The sequence below is a fragment of the Stigmatopora nigra genome, chromosome 2 (assembly GCF_051989575.1).
Source record: "Stigmatopora nigra isolate UIUO_SnigA chromosome 2, RoL_Snig_1.1, whole genome shotgun sequence".
NCBI lineage: Eukaryota > Metazoa > Chordata > Actinopteri > Syngnathiformes > Syngnathidae > Stigmatopora > Stigmatopora nigra.
The window spans coordinates 12,566,386-12,592,609 of NC_135509.1; the positions used below are offsets into that span (position 1 = coordinate 12,566,386).

Genomic DNA, 26,224 nt, shown 5'->3' on the forward strand with positions numbered 1-26,224 from the left:
AGTTTTTGCCATTAGTGTTTCAATGCCTCTTTGGTCCGGTTTATTTTTTTATTATTATTTTACAGCTCTAAAAATACTTTTCAGCCTTCAACATAAATTGCAGCTCCTCCTCCTGGCTTCGTAACAAACAAACTTTGTTTTTCCATCGCAGCTCTACGAGGATCAGGGAGGTAGTAAGCTTCCCTCACAGCTTGCAAGAAGGACTGAACTTTGTCACCAGGAACCATGGACACAGCACAGCCCCCCCAGCCTGCGCCTGTCAAGCGAGAACCCACGGCCCCTGATTTCCTGTCAGCACAAGGAAAGAAAAAAGAAACAACACTTTAAACTAAATCTAAAGTGTATAATCGGGCACAATTTTCAATCATGTAACACACATACCTATACACCCCCAACAAAACCAGCATAGTATACTATATATACCGTACATAGATAATAGTGCTGTACGATATGAAGTTATATTGTATATCATTGTCAAGTTTATCACCTAACTGCTGGATGAAAACACTAAAAACAGGTGCAAGAGAAGCCTGACAAGTGACTTATTAAGTTCAAGACACCTTTATAGCATCACTTCATGATGCTCTAAGCGAGTTGCAACATGATCGATCGCTTAGGTGCAGTAATCATTTACTTGATGAATGTATTAGTCAGTGTAATTGTTGTCTTTGACAGACTTCAGGGTATGCCTGATAGGGCTTAACACGAGATACATACTTACAGACAAATATCCACCAGTTGGTCCAGTTCAGGGCAGCTGCACTCGTACAAATCTCTGCAACTTGCATGGCTCTGGTTCATCAGGTCACCTAGTTGCTGGATGGACTCCACAGGCTTACAGTCACAAACGTTCTTAAAGCGCAGCACACGGGAAGCCTCGCCGTATACGTGCTTGGCTCGCTGGTGCAGCTTGAAATGAGTTACTGCGACAGACCAAACGTCTTGATAGTTACGTCCCATCACCAGATACGCCGCCGCTTACGCACTTACCGTGCTGAGTATTTTCACTGAGAATCTCTGTGGAGAATTGCTGGGAGGTGATGCCGAGAGCCTTGCAGATCTCCTCTCGGCTGTACGGCTCGGGATGGAGAACCTCATCCACAAGAAGCAGCATTTCCTCCAAAGATGTATTCAACTCCTTCTGCAACTGCGCCAACTTTAGCAAGCTCTTATGGTTCAACCCTTTTGCTTGGCCCAGCATCTGTGCAAACATTTAAGAAGATGCTCTTTCAGGCCATTTAAAAAAAATACAAGGCGCACTTAAGAACAATGAAAAATAGTGCGACTTATAGTCGGTAAAATATGGTAAATCATAAATAATGACACTGTCTCACCTTTGTGGCGATCCGACATTCCACCACACGGACGTTGTAGTGAGAAGATGCCGCTTTGTTCATCTCCAAACAGCAGTTGGAAATCACAAAAACAGCACCAGCTGGAAGTTGGACATCAATCGCCCTTAAAGGCTCAAACTCGATCAGTTTTGCCTGTCAGAAGACACGTCACACATACATATAAAACATTCCAAATACTGGATATAGTGAAATTCTTATGCATTTAATGATGGTTTTGGAAAAAAAACCCAACACATACGGTTCCCTTCTCTGCCAGAAATGAGATGGACTGGTCCATCCCTCCTCCCTCTGTTCCAATGTATTGCTCACATTTTGCACATATCTCTGCAAGAGCTACCTAAAAAACAGAATAACAGGAGGAATATTTTGTGTAGCAGTTACCCTGATCATCACAGAGTTTTAGGATGTCTGTTTTTTCGTATTACTCTGGAGAGGGACTTCTGATTGGCCTCTGTGGTTACGAGACCAGCGCAACAAACGAGGGCACTAGAACTGGACAGGCCGGAGCTGGGCGGAACGTTGCCGTCGATGACGCAAGACATTCCTGATAAACGGGTGATCCCAAATGTCTCCTGTTAACACAAAGTGCCCACCTCAGCTATGAAATATTTACCCTACGTTTGGTATACTAGACATTGCGATCAATATTCATGGCCTACCTGAATGCCTTTAACTCCACACAAGAAATAGTAATACCACTTAGGGTTAGTTCGGTCAATGACTATTTCTTCTGAACAGGACAGAGTGACTTTGCTACAGGATGAAAATAGATAGTAATATTACACATGTTATAGAAGACTTTTTAAACATACTGAAGATTTTAAGGACTTACTTGTAGCGAGGATTCATATTAGCTAGTTGGATTGTCCCTGAATTATTCACTGAGACTGCAGCGAAAATATTCTGCTCAATAGCCATTGGCAGCACGGAGAAGCCGCAGTAATCAATGTGCTCTCCTGCCATAAATAAGAATACGGAAAAACAACATCACCAAATGGGAACCAGGAAACATAGACGTGTTGGGGAAAAGTATACTGCATATTGATACATAACCAATTACACTTGACACATTATTTACATTATGCAATAGAGTTACTGCGATTGGCCAGCCCCCGGATCAGGGTGCACGGAGTTAGCTAAGATTGCCTCCAGCACCCCCGCGAACCTTGTAAGGATAAGTGTTCCAGAAAATGAATGAATGCAATAGAGTCACATCCAGTTACCTATTAGATTGACTCTTCCGGGTGCACAAGCATAAAAGTTCGGGGATTCTCCATAATGTCTTTCAAATTCATTTTTCAAGTTTTGCAGCCTACAGAATAAAATAAAGATAAGTAAACATACAGAGTTCAATCTTTCCTTCGCCGTTTAGCCCCTCTGTACTCACCTTTCATTATCAACGAGCGGAATTTTTAATTTTGGAGGATTAATGGCCATTTTTATTTAGATGACAAAACTACTACAAATTAATAGTCGAGCTGAACTCAAAGTACTGTCTGGCATTCAAGCCGTGATCAGGTGACGCTCAACGGATACCGGATGAAAGTAAATCTGAATCAGAGTCAGTTCTTACACGTCGTCGATAGACATAAGCATTCAACTTAGCTGAGAAAAACTGACTCTGGAACAGCATAATAGTGCGACAACGCGGAAACCCTACAAACCAATCGTAGTGAGGGACGTGCCTCCAAAGAGCGTTTTGTACTTAAAACTGAACTACACTACCCACAATGCTAATTGGACTTTCCCATAGGGTGGGGGAGTCAGCTCCGAAGTATGTTTGGTTTCAATTTAGAGAACAAAATAAAAAGCTAGAAGTTTTATAAATATATTCTTTCAGGGACTTGGGTATTCAACTAATTAAAAATGTTGCGCCATTATAGTTCGGTGCAGTAACGCGCATAAAAAAGAGATTTCAAAGGGGGTCGCGTTGGCGCAAACTGTGCGCGCGACTTTTCAAAGTGGGCCAGTCGACACGGTAACACTGAATATGGGCGAATAAGCAAGGATGCTAGCCACATGTAGCTTTTATATTTTACTGGATTAAATGATAACGGGGCTGCTATGCAGTTATTAACCACGTCAAAATAGGACAAAACTTGGAAAACACGCTTCGTCCGTATTGTAGATCTCGTTATGTGATTCTAAATTAATCAAAACGTGACTTTTTCGCTCGCTTGGCCGTTCTACAATCATCACTCTGTGTAACATTAAGGACTTCTAAGGTCTTTTTTGTAAGGGATCCACCTACAAACATGACCCGTGCTGTGTCTAAAGGTAAGAATTTTAATTTTAATTTTTACTTCACTGTTACCACTTTTAAACAACTTGTTGCTTTCACTTTAGGCTTCTTCATGTTTTTTTTTTCATTTTGGTAGCACAATAGCATCATTGCCTAAATCAAATGAGAAAGTTTTCTTAAAAATACATTTGACTGTATTTTATTTATACACACACAACTAGTTTGAAGAAGACGGAAAAACGCAACGACTTGGGGCCTAAGTAATAATATTGGGATATGGTGATTTGCTCCTATCGTATATGTCTCATTATTTTATATGTTGCGGTTTCCAACGGCAAAGTGACACAATTTCATAAAGTCCAGATAAACCCACGTGACCTTGTTTACCGTTGGATCAGTGGGAATAACTTTCTTCTATCCTTGTCTACATTTTTTTTTGTCTTGATCAAATATCAGAATCTGGAAAAGTATGACCACTGCAATATTGTTACTGGGCTATTGATTTGAGAAACAATATAACAAATACCAAGGTACTGGTTTAATAATCATAATGTGGATGTCTCTCTATCCAGCGTCTGCGACCATGTCTTTAGATTTTGATGTTGGTGCATTACAAATTCAGGAGGACTACGAACTACACGACCAAAACGACATTGAACGAGAGCAAGAGGTACTACAAAATGATTCTATTTCTTCTCATCTCATTTTCTGAACTGCTTTATCCACAAACAATGTTTCACGCTCACACTCCTACCTAAGGGCAATTTAAAGTGTCCTATCATGCATGTCTTTGGAATGTGGGAGGAAAACGGAGTACCCGAAGAAGACCCACACAGGCCCGGAGAGAACGTGCAAACTCCACACAGATAGACCGACCTAGATTTGAAACCAGGACCCCCACTGTGAGACTCCCAATGGGAAAAAAAACACTTTAAGCCTGTCTCATTTTAAGATTTCAATGTTTCCTCATATTTGCTCCATCGCAAACATACATTTCATCATTCCGTAAATGTAATTTTGAGCATCAGACATGTTCTTGTTTGCAAACTGTTTGATGTAGAGCTCGAGTCCCAGTTTCTACTGGTATTCAGCATTGTTTTTATGACTCACACTCTTGAGCTTTTGTTGCTATTGGTCCCATTGGCTTCTTCCTGGTGTGTCACCGAATAGCAGACACCATGCGGTTAACCTACTTTTTCACTATTACTTGTTGTTCTCACAATGCTTTTGTGCTTAAGAGTGAGAGTGACTAATTATATTTCCCTGTTCTGCAACAATAAGACTAAATGGAGTTTGGAATTCTATTAATTATCTACCATTTGCAATCTTCAGCAATGTTTTATAGACTAGCTGGTCAAGTGGGAAATGTTTACCGCCAGTAAGTGGAATGTTTCTGCTCTATTTAGCCTTGCTATATGTGTTGTTCAAACAATTGGGTTCTTTTGGAGTAAAAGACGTCAGTGCAGTTGGGAGTCGACTACGTGCATGCACTAATCTATCCTGGTGGAACCGGTAGGGAGGATATGAACTGGAATTAGCTCTTGGAGTGAACATAGGTTCTTTTGCTAATTCTTTAAATGCAATGTTATGGGTCCTTTGGTTGAGGGCACGTTGGAGGATTTGAAGACCATTCAACGGTCCTTACGCCAAGTAAGTCCAGCTGTGTTTTTTAATTTTTATTCCAGTCATCTAACGCAGCCTGAGTTTCTTCCCCTTGTTGTCATATTTTTCCAATTACATTTTATTTTAGTTAATTTAATTCTAGTTAAATGATTGGATAGATACTTTCTTGCATTTTCAGTTCTTATATTGATCAATTTTTGTGAGGATAAGCGATACGGAAAATGAATGAATTTGCTCAAATAGAGTGGAGTTATCCGTTTTTACCATGTTTTTTTTAAAATAAAATTATAAATTTCATTTTTTTTAGCTGAGACAACTCATTGCCGAGCTGCCAGATGATGACTTGCTGGTGGATAGCCGAGAATCTTCTTACACAGAGCAGGAATCTTCACCATTCGGCCATAAAAATGTTACAACCAGGTACTAGCATCCCCCCCCCCCCCCCCCGCAATCTTGATTTTTGCTTATTTTTTCCTTTTTATATCGTCATTGTCTTCACAGCCCCCAGTCCAAAACGAATCAGCAGGGATCAGACCATCCCAGGCCAGCGTCTAAAGACCAGGCATGTATTTCTTTGTCGCTTACTATCTATAGTTTTATTTTTTTTACTCAAAGTGAAAATAACTACTCATAATGTCTCTTCAAAGAATTATGAAGAAGACTACGTTCAACTACCTCGTGGTTTTGCTCAGCAGAATGGAGGAGGTCAGATTAATGGTCATCAACGGCATGCTCAAACTCAACTCTGGGCTCAAATATGCAATCAGCAGTCACCAGATAAACTATTCACCCAAGAAGACTATACACGCACCAGCATGGGCTCTGAAAAATATACAGAGTACAGTGATCAAGCTCCAGGCCCTCAAAACTTCCTTAACTATGAAGAAGAAGAAGGGCTTGCTAATGGATACGACAATGGAAACCAGAAAAATCCAAGAGTGCATTTTCATGTAAGGATGAAAAATAACTGTGTTTCCGCTGTGATGTAATAACAGACACAATCGAGACCTAAACTGTCACCTGTTTGATTCCGTTGAACTTGAAGTCTGGAGCCGTGGAGCGACACGGGAACAATCCAGTTTCTCCGCGTAAGAAATTGAGCTCGCGGCCAGCGCAGGAAGATTATCCGTACGATCAGTTGCAAAGAGAGTTCCTCGACTCAACCCAACGTAAGTGGGATGCAAAGGCCGAGAGTCCCAAGCCATTTAATCGGTTCCTTCTTCCGCACGGTTATTTGTTTGAGTGACTGGTGTATCTTTCTGTTGTCTTTTAGAAACCGCTGAGATGGAAGAACTCGCCCAACAGCGGACATTAAACCGGGCTCGTCAAAATAAAATTGTGGACTTGGAGCAAAAACTGGAGGATTCCAAACGCAATATCAGATACCTTGAGCACCAGTTTGAAATTATCAAAAGTATATTTACCTTTCTCTTAAACATTTTATAGGACAAGTTACTCTTTTTGATCATTTTAACTCATCAATATCTGTCTGACCTGACCTATGTGGATACCACATTTTGGAATATAATAATGTATTGTATGGCCTAAAATACTTTGTTTTCACGTCTTCTATGTAATACCTAACTTGGACACTCCCCTCCAATTAAGTCTTGATTTATTTCTACACAGAGGAGAAAGCCAGCTCTGACACAAACATTAAGGATTTGAGTAGACTCCTTGATGAAGCCAAAACACGTGAGATCAATATGGAAAATAAAGTCAAGGCGGATGAGCAAATAATTCAGACCCTCAAAGAGTGCGACCGACAGGTAACGTCAAATCAATTTCGATTGGAAAGGCTGGCAATAAATGTTCATGTTTCGGCGCCATTGACAGTGCTAGCTCTGTTTTTCTTTCATGTTAAATGTCTTGACATTTTTTAGGCTGTTCAAATATCCATTTTTTAATATGATTTTAGAAAACAGAGGAGCTGAATGTGTCTAAGGCTGTTGAAGACAGTTTGAGGCAACAGATATCGGAGTTACGCCATTCTCAAACGCTGTCCAAACCACGCGAGCAGCACGATAGAGACATTACCGTCATCAGGCAGCAGCACGAAGCCGCCTTGTTGGTCTTACAGCAGCAGCTTGATGCAAAATCTCAGGCTTTGGATGTGCAGGTTTGGGTTTTTTTTTTTTTTCTGGCCTGATCAGACCGTCTTTATCAATTTAAAAAAAAATACCTGTTGTGAATATGAATGTGAATATTTTAATCTCTTGCCTGATTGCTTAAATACAGTTTAGTAAAAGATAACAATGCTGGTTGTCACAAATTTGACCGTATTTTTTCCTAACACGTATTTCAAAAGTCATTTATTTATTTCAGTAAAATGTCACTTTTTCCCTTTTTTAAATACTGTAATTTGGTATCAATCAAAGGAATATTATCTTAGACCGCACTCTGGTGGTCAAGCTATGGCAATCGTAGCAATCAAACCCGTATCTGCTCCTCGTGTCGCAACATATTTTCAGGTGGACTGCAATAAGAGGTACGAGGAGCAGGTGAATAAGCTGGAGCGACAAAGAGAAGAAGCATATCAGCGTCTGCAAGAGAGTCAGCAATACTACAAGCTGCTGCAGAGTAGTAAGCCAAAGCCCAGTTGTCATCCAATTGAACAGATCAAGTCCTTTACTCCATTTTTTTTTAATGTTACTCCTCTAGATTCTGCGCAGGAAACTCATAAACTCCAGATACAACTGAGTCAGGTTCAAAAAGCCAAGGAAAACCATGAAAATATGAACAAAATCTTAAAGGTTTGTGATATACTTGTCTCTTTTAAAATTACCGTTCAACAGTTTCAAAGATTTTTATTCTACCATGAAGGAGGATTTTGATCAGCTGAAAGAGGAGATTTCGCGATACGAATCCGCTTTGAATCACAGTGGTATTCCATTGGAAGTAAACGGTGACTGCGAGAACCAACTTACTGAATCTTGTTTGGATTTGGGCCTTAAGAAAACCACTTTGAAAAATGGTTCTCTTCACAGGTACTTTCCCAGACAGCCATTTTCATCATAAGCTCTTATTCTCTCACATTCAAGCCTAAATTGAATTGAGGACACAATATTTCTCTTCTTCTTCTGCATGATCAGGAAGGCTTTGGCCAACCTGCCAAACTCCAATTTGCCAAAGGATGATGCTCTGCTCCGAGAAGAGATGCAACGCTGCCTGATGTGTTTAACGGCCAAGCGGCAGAAAGTCAATAAACTGCAGGAGCAACTGCAAAGGAGTCAGGCTCGAGTAAAGGAGCTGGAGACCAAATTGGATCAAGCCCAGGTCAGTTTATGGATGAGACTTTGGCACTGAAATGAATGATTTCAAACCAAGCAACACCACCATGGTGTTACTTTTTAAAACATTTTCAATCTAGTATTAAAAATATTATTTCCCCGACGGATTGAATTAAATGGTATTACCCCTTCATTTTTTACAGTCCAACCTGAACAAACATCCAGACCAAAATGAATTAGCAAAACTACAGGAAAAAACACGACTCTCGCAAGATGAAGTGGAGGTCAGTTGCCAATTTTGGATCATTTTGTTTTTCAATCAAAATTACCAGGTTATTCACAAATGCTGTTGTTTCAACCCTAGAGGCTGAAAAGGGAACTACAAGAGAGGCAGCAGACAGAGGAGGACCTGCAATCTAATTACGATCAGATCTGTTTCAAGATGAGGCACATGCAGGAGACGGCTAAGATGTAAGAGACAAACGGCAAACTTCAAGTTGATAGTTGTCCAATTCATATGGACTTGTTGGATGTGAATCCATATTGTCAGTGAATGAGTTCATGGTGTTTCTTTCCCGTGGAGATCGAAGCAGATGAATCAGCAGCAGATGGCCGACGTGGTGAACCAAGTCAAGAGCGAACTCCTGTTGAATCACAACACTCAGGTTGAACATCTGACAGCACGATACGAGCAACACATCCAACAGCTAAGGTAGGTGCCAATTGTGTCCACTTAATGTTTAAAAACTGTATAGATCACACAACTTTTCTTTTTTTCTGCCCAGTATTCAGCTGTCCGAGGCCAAATCTGAGATTTCGGACGTGCAGGAGCATTACATATTAATGTGCAAGGAGAAGGACATGTTGGAGAATAAGGTATATTTTATCTGATAGCTTTCAAAATCAAAAATATTTCCTCCCTTCAACTTCACGGAATGGTTTTTAATATATCTACTACTATACCTAATTAGCAGAAAAAACGAGAAGAGAGCAATGACGATTTGGAGAAACTAAGGACTGAACTTGAGGCGCAACATCAAGCCTCTGTAACGCAGCTCAAATATCTCTGGTCTAAGGAAAAGGAAGATGAGATCCAGCGACGTGTGGCCTCGGCCAAGGCTGCTTGGCAGGAGGAGCACCATCAAGTATGGCTGGACATTTTTTAGAGCCCGATTAGGAGCTAGCAGACATTAATTTAACTTAATTGTGATTCTATGCAGACATGGTCTCTGAAACCAAAAGAAGCCAGGCAGGAAATACACCAGGAGACCTCTGAGGGCACCAGTCAAACCAATGAGACAAATTTGGACCTTATGACTATCACCGCTGAGGATTTGAACGCCAGGCTCAGTACTCAGAGAATGCAGCTGCAAATGGAAGCTGCAAAACTTCAACAGCGAGCTGTAGAAGAAGCCAGAAAAGAAGTTCTGAAGGAGACTCAGGAGAAACATCTGGAGGACTTGAGTGATAAGGTCTGATTGCTATAGCACGGGACTATCATTCGTGAATACTACAATGATACTTGCTAAACTAAAATATGCACTGGACAGGTTGAAGATGCAGTGACCAGGGCCTACGATCGTTGGATTGAAGATATGACTTCATTACCGGAATATCAAGCCTCTCTCCGAAGAGAAAGGGAGAAATGGGAGGAGCTACAAAAACTATCTGTGGAAGGAAAGGTATAGGGAACGTTTTGGTTTGACTTTTACACCATTTTAAAATGACTCTCCTGGCTTTTTTTTCTTTTGGAAAATGTGTCAGGTACGCCAACCTCTGACAAGAGTAGAAGAAGATGGACGGGGTCAAAACTGCGCGACGGTGGAGGAACTCCAAACCAAATTGGTGACACTCCGAAGTCAACTGGAGCAGTTAAAGAGGGAGCAAGATGCTCTGTTGAAAGCGGAAATCGCCGGCGCTCGAGCCGCCTGGAGGAGAGACAAACAGAAAGAAATCTCAGCTCTACAAACTCGCGGCGAGGAATTGTACCAAAGCAAACTGCAGGAGCAGCGCGAGAAGCTCCAGGCAGATTTACTGGCGGCCCGAGACGCTGCTGACGTCCAGAAGACGCATCTGCGCCAGCAAATGGAGGCCGATCTTCGGCAGACGATGGCGGCCAGAGAGGACGAGTGGAAACGTCAGCAAGCCGAGAGGGAACAATCCCAGAGACGACAGATGAGGGAAGATTTCCTGGCCGAACTTCAGGCCGGACTGGCCGAGGTCAAGACGCTGCTTCTCGGGAATCCCGGGACCGTCGACGGCGACGGGGACCGAATGTCAGAAGGAGCCGTGACGCACTTGATTCAAAGTTGCTGCGTTGACATTGCTGACCGAGCCGTGTCCCAGGCCAAGAAGGACTGGAAGAAAGTAAGTTTGTCTCTGTTAACTCATTGACGGCAGTAGACGACCCTGAGTTGCTCCAAAAATGACTTTTATATATATATGAATATGTGAAGTAACGACAATTTTCTTTTCCTTCCCCACAGATAAGTCAGGCTCAATTGAGCTGCGTGTTACGAGAAACTCAACAGCGGCATGAAAGAGAAATCCAGGAGATGCAAAGTAAGACCTCCCTTGTTGCTTTTTTGCTGCATCGAAATTGTTACAGAATTTTTAGGACTATTATACAAGTATTTTTTCCAAAGATTGCATGTTGTAATCCAGTCCTTTATCCATAAATGATGCTTAATGATCTTGGGACCTGTTTTGATTTAGTAGCTCAGGTGGGAGGCCAAGCTTGCAGCAAAAAGGAGTGCGTGGATATCGCCAGTAAACTGCAGATGAATAACCAGAAATTGCAGAAACGTTTAGAGAAAGCTTGCCGCCACCTCCAACGCAGCGTCCTGGAACACAAGAAGACCGTGCAGAACTTGAAAGGTACATTTCAATTGCAGTATTTCTTGATATTTGTTGCTCGTTGATACATTTCTTTCTCCAGACGAGCATGAGGGCAGATTACAGGCCAAGGAGGAACATCTACTGCAAATCCAAGAAAGGTTTGCGTAGCGACCATTCTACGAAATCTTATTTGTTGACCAAATAGTGCGTGGTTTGATTTTTTTGTTGTTGTCATTTTCAGAGCTCTAAACCTTCAAAGGGACCTAGAAAAGATGCACCAGGATTACATGAAGACCGTTTCCAAAATCAGAGGTTGGACTGCTGAACTTTTTCGTCTTTCTAACATTTTTTGCCCTTAGCTTTAATAGAAAAAAGCAATAAACGAACAAGTGTGACCTCCCTTTTGCAGAAAATGTACGACGTTACCTCCAAGAAAGCATCGACCGAGCAGCTGAATTCATCTGGACCGAGGTTCAAAGAGAGAAGCAGAACACGGCTCGTCAAATGAGGCACTTTTACTTGGCGTGCCTTCAGGAATTGCTAGAAGAGGGTGGAAAAACCACGGGGTAATCAAAAAAACTATCTTTTTGGAATTGAATTTCCTTTTAGTGTTGTTTTTTGTCGTTATATTTTTACACAAAAACACTAAAATGAATCCTCCTGGTTTCTTTATCTTATGTAGGGCGGAAAAAATAATCATGAATGCTGCCAGCAAACTAGCAACTATGGCTAGAGTACTGGAAACACCCATGAAAAATCAAAGTGGACAGAATGACGCTTTACCAAGTGAGTATTTTAAAAAAGTGAAAAAAAAGCTTCAGAATTTAACATCTCTCTTGTATTAAAAGCTCCCAAGAGTGTTGCCTCTACCACCGGCCCTTCTTTGACGAGTCACGACACCAATTGTTTGAGGACTCAAGCGCTTGACGTCGTGACGGTAGATGGCAAACCGACACTGGAGCGGACTAAAACTTCAGCCGAGGCGCAAATCTATCCTCAAAAAGTGGCCACCACACTCACGAGGAAGGAGGAGCTTCCCGTCCGAGACGATAAATGGGCCGATTGGAGCCTGACCAGCAGCGACTCGGAAATCTTGCAACTCCCCCGAGCGTCCTCTTTGGGAAGGAAAGTGGAATCGGTGAAGCCCTTCTACGTCTCCGCCACCGACTTTGGTGGTCTCTGCCCAAACACGTATGAGTTAACTGTTTATAATGATTCGGCTCAAGAGACTAAGACGCCAAAGGAAACGTTGGCCCCCAAAGCGCAGCCACACAAAGAGGGAGACCACCGTGGCATGGCGTTGTTGGAGTTGAAACAGCAAGACAGCGGCTTTGACAGCCCCTTCTATCAGGCAACGTGTTCGTGATTGTCCAAGATTGTTTTGTATTTCTGTTGTGCAATTTTTTAAATCCATTTTTTAATAAATTATCAATTTTACACTAAAAAGAGTGCCATACCAAGAATTTGACTGATTTTCAATATATTAGTATTTACTATTTAGAGATTGAAGCTGTGAGGTCATGACATTTATCAAGCAAAACAGAAAAAAATATCATTTTTTTTTCAATTCATTACAATTCGCCCAATTTCAACATTTTTTTTTTATTTTTATAAAGTCATGATGAATGGCTAATTGCCATTTTCATATATATTTTTTAATCCAATTTGACTATTTTGGACAGTTTCCTCAGTATGACTGGCTGCATGAGTGATCTTTAGCAACTTTAGTTGATGGTTACATTTTTTTTTTTTTTTTTTGTTGTAATTATTGACTCTGGGTTCTTGTGTAATGTGATCTCTGACACAGTAAACCTCCCTCCCACAACTGCAGAACGACCCTGCCTACGATGTGCTGTCAAGAGATAACATCTGGATAAATGGTGGTCTTAAAAGGGAACATTCAGTTTTAGTTAGTCCACCTTTAAGAAAACATGTTGTTTTGGTTGCTCCTCACACTCGCTGCCGTGTCCCTTTTTTTCCGCTTCCCTTACTTCTTACAAGACGTCAGATACATTGTGAAAAACTTGCGAATACTTCGAAGAGTCACCAAGTACGTGGAAAGCAACTACACCATCTTGGAGCGCTTTTTGGAGCAAGCCGAGCGGCAGCCGCACAAGCCACTCGTCCTCTACCGAGATGAGACGTTCACGTACCGGGACGTCGACCGACTCAGCAACCAAGCCGCGAGGGCGCTGCTGCAAAGCGGCCGTGTCAAGCAAGGAGACACGGTGGCTTTATTCGTGGCCGACGAGCCCGTCTTCGTGTGGCTCTGGTTGGCTCTCTTCAAGCTCGGCTGTTCGGCTGCTCTTCTCAACTCCAACATCAGGTCCAAGTCACTGCTGCACTGCTTTAAATGCAGCGGTGCCCAAATCCTGCTCGTTTCTCAAGGTAACGAAATCCAACGTCAAATTTATGGAGAAAAAATTACAATTGACAAGACCCACTGGCTTCCATTGACAGTCATAAACGTCCAATTCTGCAATACGAATGCAAAATTCGGGAGGCAAAGATGGATGAACTGAAAATCTTGGAAAATTGACGATTGACTAGCTCTCTGGTGTTGACGGCTATAGACGACCAATCCATTCTGAATGCGAGAGACGGCAGGCAAAAATGGATGAATTGGAAGTCCATGCTTGTCAACGTCTCCTTGAATTAATACAGGTTCTTCTGTAGTTTCTCGACTGTGCTGGGGTCAGCTATACCCCAGGTTTTTACTCACTCATGATAGTTATTCTTTCTTTTTTAAATGTATATATAAGTGAAATGAAGGTAAGTCATAGTCTAAAATGTGCCCAAATCATCTTAAATCCATTCAAAGCCTTTTAATTTAATAAATGTCATTGTGCAAGAATTGATAGCATAAGGCTTTGTCGTGCGGGTGATGATTTAGTACATGTTAATGTTTCAGTATTTATACCTGTTATGACATGTTTTGGTTGCAAACGCTGCATGATGAACTTGTTCAGACAGCGTCGTCACCTGGAAAAACCCCACCAAAAGCGCCCCCAATGCTGTCAATAAGTACATTAATGAATGACTAACTTCAGGATATATGTTGTGTAATCTGACAAAACTCCAGAAAAGATTTTCTGACCAAAATATGACTAACGCCTTTTTTGACAAATTCTCTGGAAAGTATTTTCGATTTTTTTTTCTCACCCACCCACTTCCCAAAAGTTCTGACTCCACCAAATCATCCACTGATCAATCACTTGCATCCTGACCTTTGGCCTTTCATGGGTCCAGACTTACAGAGCGCTGTGGAGGAGGTCCTACCAGAACTTTTGGACCAGCACGTGACCGTGTACTACCTGGGGGACCCGACGACATGTCCGGGCGGGCATAGCTTCACCGACAAAATGAGCAACATGTCTGCTGAAGCACTGGCCAAAGATTTAAGATCAGATGTAAACATGCAGAATCCCGCCGTCTACGTATACACATCAGGAACTACAGGTGAGGTGTTTTGTTGTTGTTGTTGTTGTTTTTTTCCCCAAGTGGGAGGGTAAACCGTTTAGTCACCCCCCTACCTTCTTGTCTTGGACAGGTCTCCCCAAGGCCGCTGTTCTCACTCATACCAAATTATGCGCCATGGCTATGATTCTTCGCTCTTGTGGAGTCCGTTCAGACGACGTGCTTTATATCAGCCTCCCACTCTATCACACCTCAGGATTTGTTGGGTTTGCAGGAGCCATTGACATAGGTACGATGTGTCAATCACGTTTTTGATACTCAACTGGCTCGAGTCCCTGCCTTAGTCATGTCCCCCATTGGTTGTTTATACATACGTTTTTATCTGAAACCATCCATCATGTAAATTCAAAACACTTATTTGTCCTACTTTTTGATGTAGCAATGGAATGCAGCACAATCTGGTGTGTTTTCAAGTGCACTCTTCATTAAAAGCTGCTCTTACGCCATTATAAACACTTTTAGCTTAGTGTATAATTTGCTGTCAACTCCATAACCAAAGATGAGTCCGTTTTTATTGTTAAATTGTGTTAAAAAACAAAAACAAAACTACGTTTATGTGGTCTGTGTTAGCATTTTTGCAGTTAGCTAGTTGCTATGGCGTTTGTTACTATTTTACATCGTACTTACAACGCCACGTGTTGTTGTTTTTCTCCTGGAGGTTTTTTTTTTGGATAAAAACACGGAAAATAGAAATGGGATCCCAGGTCAGTTCTCACTACATCGTTTATTTGCAAGAGCAAAGACAAAGACTTTCGTGTTCTGACTCCATTTATATACAAATATATATGTCATACATGTATACATAGTATATGACACTGCTTACCAAGTTAGACTGGGCAGTAGTTGTTGGGACTGCAGACCCTGAATTGGGACAATGCTAATATGAATTAACTCCTTTTAATATTTGCTTTTTCCATCCCATGTGTTTAGGTATCACAGTTGCCCTGAAGAGTAAATTCTCCTCATCCCAATTCTGGGATGACTGCAGGAAATACAATGTGACTGTCATCCAATACATTGGCGAAATAATGCGTTTTGTATGTAACACCCCAAAGGTATGCTATTTTCCAAATCAATGAATGCAAATATTGTGGATCTCATGAATCAACTTCACTTTCCTAAATTATGAAAAAACATCTAAGACCTCGCCCACATATTCCCACCAGAAAGCCAACGACCGAGAACACAAAGTAAGACTTGCGATCGGCAACGGCATCCGAGCCAACGTCTGGAAGGATTTCTTGAATCGCTTCGGAAATGTTCAAATCTTTGAGCTTTACGGAGCGACGGAAGGGAACTTTGTGTTGATGAATTACTCCGGCAAGATCGGCGCTGTGGGACGGGCCAACTTATTGTACAAGGTAAGGCTGAGCTTTTTTTTGTTTCGGCCCGATTGGCCAATCCCTCCGCCAGCTTCATCTTGTTCTGTCTCCCAGTGGCGTTATCCATTTGCCTTGATCAAGTACGACGTGGACCTGGGAGAACCCGTGAGGGATTCATCTGGTCTCTGCATCCAAGTTCCCAAAGGTGCGTCAATCCACTTTTCAATAGGCCACACACAAAACTTTACTTTCTGTTTTTTTTAATAACCATTCTGGGGACAAAATGTCCTTCAATGGACTTGGTTTAAATTACATATTTTTTTCCAATCTGTGCACAGTGTGATTGAGCTTTATTTCAGTACGATATATAGTATATATTTTTAAAAAGTTGTTGTGCCTTTTGTCTAGGCGAGCCTGGCCTTCTTGTTTCTGAAATATCCGCCAGGGCTCCATTCTTGGGCTATGCCAGAAACCTGCAGCAAACCGAGAAGAAGAAACTCCACGACGTGGTCAAAAAAGGCGACGTCTATTTTAACACGGGTGACATGATGCTCATTGACAAAGAGGACTTTGTTTACTTCCAAGACCGGATTGGTGATACTTTCCGGTATGTTCCAGCCTTTCTTCAACAGAGCTTTTTTAAAAAAAAAAATTTCTTCAGGATTGTTGTTATTATTATTATTTTTTGACATCAGGTGGAAGGGAGAGAATGTGTCCACTAATGAAGTGGCGGACGTCATCACCCAAGCGGACTGCATCACTGAAGCCACTGTGTATGGCGTGGAAGTGCCAGGTGACGTTCTTTCTTAAGGCCACAAGAGGGCGTTTTTGCACCCCTATTGTGTAATGACAGTGTTTCCATTGCAGTTTGTCTAGTAATGCAGTATTCATTGTTTATTGATCATGAAACCATATTCATCATTCGTTCCCATTATCCTCATCAGGGTTGCTGGGGTGCTGGAGCCTATCCCAGCTAACAATGGCCAGCCAGTGGGGTACACCCTGAATTGGTTACCTATCCAATCAGAGCACACAATGAGAACACAAACACCCATTCACACTCACTCTATGGACAATGTTGAGCCTCCCATGCCGGTTTTAATTATTATCTTAATATTCATTTATTGATTAAGTATTGACAAATGTGGCACGGTGGTGAGTGGTTAGCGCGTTGGCCTCGGCATCACAGTTCTGGGGTCGAGGGTTTGCTCCAGATGGGTCCTCACTGTGTGGAGTTTGCATGATCTTGTCGGGCTTGTGCGGGTTTTCTCTGGGTACTCTGATTTCCTTAAAAACACGTTCCGTCCCGTTCACAGGCAACGAGGGCCGAGTGGGAATGGCGGCCATAGCTCTAAAAGACGGACATGCGTTTGATTGTGTTGGCATCTACAAGCACCTGGAAAGCTTCCTGCCAGCTTACGCCAGACCACGTTTTCTTCGGATTCAGGTACTTTGATTGGTTGTTTTCATATTTGTTTGAATTGAAATGAGTTGATCTCGAGTTGACAATCCATTGGAGCGTTGGTTCATGGTGCATTTGTCGCAGGGCTCTTTGGACGTCACGGGAACGTTCAAGCTTGTCAAGTCCAGGCTGGTTAAGGAGGGATTCGACCCCTCGTCTGTAACGGAGCCACTCTATTTCATGGATGACAAAGAGAAGAAATATGTCCCACTTACCATGGACATTATTCATGCGGTTACATCAGGCAATATAAAAATTTAACTTTTGTTACATGCTGGTTTTATAAGGGAAAAAAAATACTATTTTGTTCTTATGTCACTCTAATTCGGTTTTGTTATTCTACGCAATAAAACTGGGTAGAAATGAGGAATCTATTTAATTTCCTCTGTGTATTAAATTGCTAACATTATGTATGACAAAACTATCAGCGAGATGTCATTGTTGATTATGGCTGATATCACGCTAAGTTATAGTTTTACAAATTTTAGAATTCAACAGTCGGCTTCTGTTTTTGATATCATCTACAAACGGCTTCGGTTGCCAAATGGTGATGAGTTTAAAAGTGTCAAGTAAGATTACGACAGTCACTTTTAAACCTCTTGTTCGATATAAATATACAAAAAAAACAACAACAAAAAAACCCCAAACAAAAGTCGTGCATGAAGGCTTAAATCAAAACGCTTCCTCCTTTTTGGGCGCATAACTTAAATGTATTTCTATTCCCAGTTGATGTGTAATTTTATTTACCCGCAGAATTCATGAAGAACCATTTTCAAAAATGATCTATTTTGAAAAAAAAAGCTTCCCACAGATTTTCTGCGAGTGGGCGTGGGAAGTCATTCAACGGCCTGTCAAAAGCAAAGCATTCAAGTAGGAGGCGTCACGCCAGGTGAACTTTGTTCAGCCCTCCCACCTGCAGCTCTCCTCATTGGCGTGCCAAGATGTCGGTGCTGGCGGCTGGCCTGCTCCTGCTTATCTCCCTGCCTCCGCTGCTCTTCCTCCTCCTGCACTCGCGCTTCCCCCACTGGACGGACGACTGCACCTACGTCCTCAGGAGCCTGGCGCTGGCTGTCCGCCTGATCCGCTACAAGAGGAGCAAGCCCTTCTACGGCGTGGTGGACCGCTTCGAGGCGACGGCTCGCGGGCGCCCAGCCGACACCTTCCTGAACTTCGAAGGCCGGCGCTACTCCTACGGCGAGGTGGAGCGGCACAGCAACCGGATGGGCCGGGTCCTGAGGCGGGAGGCCCGCCTGCGCGAGGGCGACGTGGTGGCGCTTTTTCTAGGAAACGAACCCCAGCTGGTGTGGACGTGGTTGGGACTTGCCAAACTAGGCTGTCCGGTCGCCCTGCTTAATTTCAACATCAGAGCCAAGTCTCTGTTGCACTGCTTTTCCTGCTGCGGGGCCAAAGTGCTTCTGACTTCTGCAGGTGGGCGACCTACACTAATAGATAATCTATTGATGATTTGCAACTTTTCCCTTGAAATGGGACGTCGCTAAGGTTGGCCCTTTAAGCAGTAAGAAATGAAACGACAACTACCATCTCAATAGTATCATCATTCACTTTTTATTTCTTCTCCTCATACTTTGGCAGAAATGCAGGGCGCCGTGGAAGAAGTCCTACCCGCGCTGAGAGAGGAGGGGGTCACCGTGTACGTCCTTTCCGAGACCCGGAACACGCAGGGGGTCACCCTCTTGGCCGACAAGATCTCCAAAGCCTCGGAAGAGCCTCTTCCCAGAGAGCTTCGAGCCAACGTCACTTTCAGGAGCACCGCTTTGTACATCTACACATCCGGAACCACTGGTAGGATCCGTTAACTGGAGAATTTGGGGGGGTGGGTTACTTTTGTACCTGAGGGGATCTGCTTCTTCTCAGCTCGCTGTACGTATAGTATTTGTGAAATTAAATGCTTTTAATTCAGGGTTGTGATTGTAAGTAGCATATTTAATGTTACTTTGTCCTCACAAGGTTTGCCCAAAGCGGCGATTATTACCCAGGAGAGGATGTGGGCGGCGTCCTTCATCCAGTCGTTGTGTGGCGTCAAAAGAGATGACGTATTCTACATTAATCTGCCGCTCTACCACAGCTCGGGATTCCTCATCGGCTTAACGGGCGCCATCGAGAGAGGTGAGGACCGCTTCTCAATCAAACCTAAATGATCTTTTTCCGTTTAATACCAAAATGAGACATTATTCAGGATAAGAGAGTGGGAGAGAGACTTGATGGATGTGCTCGTAACATAACAAACTTTGCATTTAACTTAAATTAACTTAGATTCATATACTTAAAAAAAATAATCTTACATTACACTAAATTTAGCCAATCACAGTGCACGAGTAGATGCACACATTCAAACCTCAGGGCACGTAGCTTAGCATGCGTGCTTTTGGGATGTGGGAGGAAACCGGAGTACCCAGAGAAAACCCACACAAGCACGGGTAGAAAATGCAAACTGCACAGTGGCAGGCACACTGACCTGGAATGGAACCCTCGACCCCAGGGCCGTGAGGCCGATGCGCTAACCACTCACTCGCGGCTTAATTTTCATTTGAAAAGAACGACCCATTTCAACAAGGGTCCTTGTTTGAACTTGTGGTTGATGATGTTGTTTGTCGGCGGCAGGCATATCGGTGGTGTTGAAGAGAAAGTTCTCTGCTTCTCAGTTCTGGGACGACTGCAGGGATCACAACGTAACCGTCATGCAGTACATCGGCGAAACCATGCGCTACCTCTGCAACTCCCCCAAAGTCAGCTCCGGTCCGCCGTCCGTCCGTCCGTCCCGCCTGGTCCCGACGCCCGCCATCAATCCCATCGTTGACATCTGCAGAAGGAGAAGGAGAAGGATCACAAAGTGAGGATCGCCATCGGCAACGGCATCCGCGCCGACATCTGGTCCCAGTTTCTCAGGCGCTTTGGCGACGTTAAAGTCAAGGAGCTGTACGCGGCGACCGAAGGAAACATCGGATTCATCAACTACGCCTCCAAAGTCGGCGCCGTTGGACGCCGCAATTTTTTACACACGGTTGGTATACAAGGCTTGGTTAACTATGAAATCATAAAAGGTTGAAAGTGGTTGAAAGCATCCAATGTTGTCATCCTTTCCCTGCAGCTCATTTTTCCACACCTGTTGATCAAATTTGACATCGAAAAGGAAGAACCAGTCCGAGACTCGCAAGGTCTTTGCATCCAAGCGGCCACAGGTACGATGGAGACTCTTGGAGACTAAAAAGAATTCAGTTTGCATGGGTTGCCTTCTTTTTTGAGTCCTTGGGACGTGGACAAATTCTGGGCTTAGCAACGTATAAAGTGGTGGCATGTCACCTTCCAATCTTCTAAAATGTTCATTCAATCCAATGTCGACTCCCCAAATAGGTGAGACGGGACTCTTGGTTGGCAAGGTGACTCAGCGCTCGCCCTTTGTGGGCTACGCCGGAAACCGCCAGCAGACGGAGAAGAAACGCCTCCGCCATGTGCTGAAAAAAGACGACTTCTACTTCAACACGGGGGATTTGTTCCGTTTCGACGAGGATAACTTTGTTTACTTCCAGGATCGAGTCGGCGACACCTTCAGGTGATTGCTGCCCGGCCTCCATTTGGACACCTCTCTTAACTTGGCCTTTCCTTTTCGCGCAGATGGAAGGGCGAGAACGTGGCCACGTCAGAGGTCGCGGACATCCTCACCACGGTGCCTTGCGTTTTGGAAGCAAATGTTTACGGCGTGAAGGTGGAAGGTATGGCGTCAATGACTTCCGATGACCGTATTTTCCACACCATCATGCGCCACCAAAAATACTGCGCCTTGAAAATGGAGCAATACTATTGGTTCATCATTGTATGAAATTCCCTTTTAGCACATTTCCATCTATCTGATGTATAACTCCTAACTAATACTACTACTACATAAATAAGAGAATAGTTACAGTATTTCTCCATTTTTTGCAGTTTTTTTTCCCCCATGTATCACGTTTTTTGTCATTTCAAGTTTTTCGCGGTACATTGTGAAAAATGATGTACCGCAAAAACGTGAAAACGGACAAATTGTGTACTATTGACTCATCTGATCACTGCCAGCCGTCCCAGTCCAAACGGATTGGACAATGGCAACCAATGATTGATTTCAAAGCCTCAAAAACATGTTTTTGGACAATTCAATGTTTTGAAACAATTGTGGAATGGTCCAATACCTCCATCTATTTTCTGAGCCACTTATTCTCACAATGGTGTTAGGTAACGAGGGGCGGGCAGGCATGGCGGCCATTATTTTGAAAGAGGGTCAAGACTTGGATTGCGCAGACGCCTATGAGCGCGTGGTCAACTTCCTGCCAGCCTACGCGCGGCCGCGCTTCATCCGAATCCAGGTGAGCCAGATTGTTGATTTATTATTATTGATTGATTATTTACCTGTTTGTTTCTTGTTGTTTATGTACTTTGAAGCTTTAAATCTCATTATATTTGTATCATGACAATAGAAAAGCATTCAATTTCATAGAACTCAAAGCCCCTCAATGTTTTTCAGCCCGCCTTGGCCATGACGGGAACGTTCAAGATGAAAAAAAGCAAGCTGGTAGAAGAGGGCTTCGACCCGGTTTCGGTCCGAGATCCCTTGTTCTTTCTGGACGTGACCAAACGCACCTTTGCCCCCATGACGGAGGAGGCATACCGCGCCATAATTTGCGGCCAGATCAAGGTCTAACTTCGAGGGGAAATATTAACTATTCGTGGGTAAACAAACGGAGCAACATTCCAGCCTCAGGTACGTTTGCCATTTCAAATGTGAAACTAAAATATCTGCTGCAATTTTCTTGTAGAATGTATAGTACAGTTTTTGTTTATAAGTGTTTCAGGGCGTAAACACTAAACAACACTACACTGTTGTATTTTACTGCCTTGAATTAATTTCAGTTTCTTGAGGTTTTTTTCCTAACCAAAAACTATGTACACAACTGTGAGAGCTTTGTGAAAAAAAATCACTGTGCCGTGTACTTTTTTTTTTTTACAATAAATATCCATTGAATTGTTGGTCTGACAATAATTCCTAATGCCCACATTTTGATTTTTTAAAAACAGCTTTGTAAGAACATTGTATTATTATGATAACACTTTCGTTAAAAAATATGTAGGTAATATTTGTTTAAAAATACCATATTAAGTAAAAGTAATTTAGTAAGGCTATTTTTCATTTTTTTAAAAGGTAGATCATGTATGGTAAGGCTTTATTTCGTTAGAAAAGTGACCATGTATAAGATTAATTTTGTGAAAGAAAAAAGAGACGAGTAAGGACAAAGCGGTTCAGAATGATATGAGACACGTACTGTTTTATAGCATCAAGACAAAAAAAGAAATACGGCTGATCTACGTCATCTAAGTTGGGAACACAAACCACCTCCTGAAGCACGGTAAGCAAGCCACCATCTTTTCCACATTCAACATGGCGACACAACCTGGGCGTGGTTACGCCGATTGTGTGCAGCTGTGTAAATTATCCTCACGCGCATTGTTTCGCCCCTTCCTGACTGCCAGAGGACGCCGATGAGGTATGTCGTCGAGCAATTCGCTAGCCTAAATGCCTTAATATCACGTTGCCGAAAGATTATTTTAGGAATTAATTTAGCCTAAAACGCCAACAAATCTGTTAAGTTAATGCCAGGTTGAACAGACCGTCGACAATTTAAGTTTCGGGCTCCTTTTTCCCTCCAGCTGCGTGCAGTATGGATTAGTTAGCTTAGCATTTGCGTCACGCCGACGTGTCCCATTTGACATAAAAAGTATGTTGTCAGTTTTCTCCCCAATATTGAATCGTGTCGAAAGACTTTAATTGAATTGTCCGTTTTCTCTCCAATATTGAATCGTGTCGAAAGACTTTATTGGAATCAAACAAAGCTGAGACATTAATGGACAGTTTGCTGGCTAAAGACTCACTCCATAATGACACCCAGAGGCACGACTTAGTTCCCGGTCTGATAGTTTTCACAGCGAGGCGAGTATTTTCACACTAAAAAACATTTATACAAAATAGTTAAGCCAACTTTCTCCTAATTGTCAACGTCAGTCTGTATATTTAATCGACAAGAAATAGCACGTAACACTAACTTATTTACATTCTTTATCTTGATCGTTTATTACATTTCTTGTAAGATTTCTCCTGTATTAATCGTTGGGCAACTCCCAAATAGCTTTGTTAAATGAAGTTTTCCTTGTTTAGCATCATCTTTGGTCTTTTCATCAAGGTAAGACTAGATTTAACAACAACAAAAAATGTAAACGTATCTGTTGAATCTCCACTGTCTTAAATAAGCTAACTTTTGCTTTTTTTTTTTTGCACATCAGGTTCATGTCCAGACTTTGGAGGGTCTCCAAGTGATTTTCCTTGCAGATGATGTAGCATCTCTGAACTCTGCTGAGAGGTTAGTTTATTGTACAATATTTCAAGTATTCACCCAGATTTATTTCATTGACTAAAGTTGCAATTTACTTTCCCCCCTCTTAGGTGCAGTCCAGAGTTTTCTGGCTCATTTTGGCCCGATCCTCAGGGTAAGGAGGATCTCATGTTTTCTTTTAAATCAGAAATTTCAATAAAGGAGATTTGAGTGTCAATTGTCTTTCTTAAAACACTTGGAGAAAAAAGACCCCAAGACCCTTAATGGTCTTTTTTTTCCTTTTATTTTTGGTGTTAATATTCCAAGTTTTTTTTATATTTTTTTCCTATTTTTTTTAAATATACATAAGTGTTTTGTTTAATTTTTTTCTAAGTCAATTTTGCCCCAAAGTTTTTTTTTTTTTTTAAATATGTATGGGGGAAAAAAATGACTAAGTGTTTTATTGGTCTATTTTTTTGTATAACTGTTTACAAATGATGCTTCATCATGCAAATGTTTTTCAATAAAAAAACTAAAATGAATTGTTGCTTGCATTCTTTTTTTGCTAGTAATGAAGAAAAATAAATGTATACATTTCAAGAACTTTTATTTTTCCACAAAAAAGAGGTTAACAAAATAGCTTCACATAAGTCATCCAGCCTTTAAAGATGAGGTTATGTCTTCATCCACATGGATAAAGAATCTCTTCTTGGCACTGGATGGAATTCTGGAAAACAGAAAGGGTCACCAAAAAATAAATAGACTAATTAAGTTAGGTTTTACCAAGATCAGAAAGGTCCTTCCCATGGTGCCATCTTTCCTTTCTTCATTGTCCAACCTTCATTTCACTGCAAAAGAAGGCATGCAATATTAACACCAGGAGGGGGAAAAAATAAGAAATAGATGGCTTAGTGTACTTTTTGTCCACTGCAGAGACAGGAATAATTCAAAATGAGCCAAATCTTTATAAGAGGAATCACCAACTGCAGCCCTTAAGGGCCCCTGTCCAGTTTATTTTCCATGTCCCCCATCACACCTAAATAAATTAATCAGGATGTGATAGGAGATATGGAAAGCATACTGAATAGGGACCCCGAGGACCAGAGTTGGAGGCCCCTGCTCTATAATGACAAGTACCTGAGGCGATCTTGGTGTCAAATACTGCCATTTGTCTGGTCACCTTTCTTCAGCGTTGACTTGGTAAACTTGGGTGGACACTGAAGAGAAGCAAAGTACAAAATGAGTAGGTTTGGCACACATTAGCTGATACACTCAAGTCCTACATCATCCACAACCTTTGGCTTGACAGCGGTCACCTCTTCCACCGTGTTTGTGGCTATAAACCTCTACAAAACACATCATGATCATATAACTGCCTATTTAACTATTTTGAGCAGTGGTCCAGAAAGGGCCACAGAGAATGCAAGTTTTCATTCCAACCTATAAGAGGAAATCTTTCTACCAATCTGCTATCCTAGAAGTACAATCACTGGATTGCACTCAGGTGACTTTTTTTTCAGTAGAAACCTCATTGGTTAAATTGTTTATGTTGGATCTGTTGGAACCAAAACCTGCAACCACAGCAGCCCTCAAGGACCAGTTCGGAGACCTATAATGAGGGTGAAAATGGTTATTTTATCATAATGACCCCTGCATTATTGTTGACTGAATGTCTCAAATGCATTTAGCACAAAAAAATGAAAATGTCCAAGCCCCGAGGTCTTCCTTTAAGAAAGGTAAGGGGAAAGATATACATATATTCTCCAAATGTACTGTTCATTCCTTTCACCTCCACTAATGGCACTTGTGTGGGTTCAAATTATCCACAAATGTTCTTGCTATTACAAATAAACACTGGACCAGTTAATGTGTGTTTACATTGAACATGTCCTAATAAAAAAAGCCAAATGAGAAAATCCTTGAATATTGAACACTGACTTGTAATTATTACACGGATAGAGAAACTAGAAAATGACTCACTTTGCAGACAAACAGCTTGTTGCGGCGTCGACAAGCTTCTCCTTTTCGGCCGTTTTTAGCCCCATTCTTGATGTGTCCCATAAGTCTGTAATCGTTGAAGACCTGAAACACACAATGGAATGATTTCTTTTTAAACATAAAGAGTTATAGGTAACGCAATGTAGCCAATTTGTTAGCAAACATTTTGCTGCGTCCATCCACATGGGGCTACAACACGCGAACGAGGCATGCTCTTGTCAAAAAGCACTCTTACAATTAAAACTGGGGATTCGAAATATTCAAATGATAAGGTACCAAATGCGCTGCATTGTCCTGTAACTTACTTCGGTAAATCGTCAC

At 42.0% G+C, this 26,224-nt stretch overlaps 4 protein-coding genes and 1 long non-coding RNA gene across 12 annotated transcripts; 3 read left to right on the forward strand and 2 right to left on the reverse strand.

The window, feature by feature from the left end:
• Positions 1–11: 11 nt before the first annotated feature.
• galk2 (galactokinase 2) lies at positions 12–3,295 on the reverse strand. Its single transcript, XM_077710730.1, has 10 exons — positions 2,743–3,295; positions 2,579–2,667; positions 2,188–2,311; positions 2,015–2,108; positions 1,781–1,927; positions 1,594–1,692; positions 1,335–1,487; positions 991–1,201; positions 722–923; positions 12–288 (listed from the first exon to the last, which is right to left on the reverse strand). Exons 1-10 carry the CDS (start codon positions 2,790–2,792, stop codon positions 81–83), a joined length of 1,377 nt encoding a protein of 458 aa, XP_077566856.1. The 5' UTR covers positions 2,793–3,295; the 3' UTR covers positions 12–80.
• cep152 (centrosomal protein 152) lies at positions 3,101–12,700 on the forward strand. 5 transcript variants are annotated; one of them, XM_077710724.1, is made up of 28 exons: positions 3,101–3,632; positions 4,170–4,267; positions 5,528–5,640; positions 5,722–5,782; positions 5,868–6,170; positions 6,266–6,389; positions 6,494–6,634; positions 6,850–6,989; positions 7,139–7,339; positions 7,692–7,803; positions 7,882–7,973; positions 8,044–8,207; positions 8,313–8,496; positions 8,654–8,734; positions 8,815–8,921; positions 9,034–9,162; positions 9,236–9,326; positions 9,422–9,595; positions 9,671–9,922; positions 10,001–10,132; positions 10,215–10,817; positions 10,937–11,012; positions 11,166–11,327; positions 11,389–11,446; positions 11,530–11,600; positions 11,698–11,854; positions 11,971–12,074; positions 12,137–12,700. In XM_077710724.1, the coding sequence occupies exons 1-28, from the start codon at positions 3,611–3,613 to the stop codon at positions 12,652–12,654; spliced, it is 4,470 nt and encodes a 1,489-aa protein (XP_077566850.1). In that variant the 5' UTR covers positions 3,101–3,610; the 3' UTR covers positions 12,655–12,700. The 5 variants fall into 5 exon arrangements, with proteins under 5 accessions (XP_077566850.1, XP_077566853.1, XP_077566852.1 ...); XM_077710727.1 differs by having other exon boundaries at positions 11,169–11,327; XM_077710726.1 differs by having other exon boundaries at positions 9,425–9,595.
• Positions 12,701–13,121: 421 nt separating this feature from the next.
• LOC144190074 (long-chain fatty acid transport protein 2-like) lies at positions 13,122–17,923 on the forward strand. Its single transcript, XM_077710808.1, has 10 exons — positions 13,122–13,676; positions 14,538–14,747; positions 14,839–14,994; positions 15,696–15,820; positions 15,932–16,126; positions 16,202–16,292; positions 16,496–16,694; positions 16,783–16,880; positions 17,404–17,534; positions 17,634–17,923. Exons 1-10 carry the CDS (start codon positions 13,220–13,222, stop codon positions 17,808–17,810), a joined length of 1,839 nt encoding a protein of 612 aa, XP_077566934.1. The 5' UTR covers positions 13,122–13,219; the 3' UTR covers positions 17,811–17,923.
• Positions 17,924–18,456: 533 nt separating this feature from the next.
• Positions 18,457–24,143, forward strand: LOC144191143 (long-chain fatty acid transport protein 2-like). Of its 4 annotated transcripts, none has more exons than XR_013325000.1 (13): positions 18,457–18,977; positions 19,143–19,352; positions 19,518–19,676; positions 20,172–20,296; positions 20,377–20,571; positions 20,659–20,749; positions 20,922–21,120; positions 21,183–21,280; positions 21,777–21,907; positions 22,066–22,302; positions 22,872–23,776; positions 23,877–23,953; positions 24,037–24,143. XR_013325000.1 is itself a non-coding variant. In XM_077710880.1 (10 exons), exons 1-10 carry the CDS (start codon positions 18,491–18,493, stop codon positions 22,240–22,242), a joined length of 1,872 nt encoding a protein of 623 aa, XP_077567006.1. In that variant the 5' UTR covers positions 18,457–18,490; the 3' UTR covers positions 22,243–22,568. The 4 variants fall into 4 exon arrangements, 1 of the variants encoding a protein (XP_077567006.1); XR_013324999.1 differs by having other exon boundaries at positions 22,872–23,083; XR_013325001.1 differs by having other exon boundaries at positions 22,872–22,945.
• Positions 24,144–24,495: 352 nt separating this feature from the next.
• Positions 24,496–25,575, reverse strand: LOC144193222 (uncharacterized). Its single transcript, XR_013325684.1, has 3 exons — positions 25,043–25,575; positions 24,689–24,753; positions 24,496–24,632 (listed from the first exon to the last, which is right to left on the reverse strand). It is a non-coding gene; the product is annotated as an uncharacterized LOC144193222 (long non-coding RNA).
• Between the last annotated feature and the right edge of the window lie 649 nt (positions 25,576–26,224).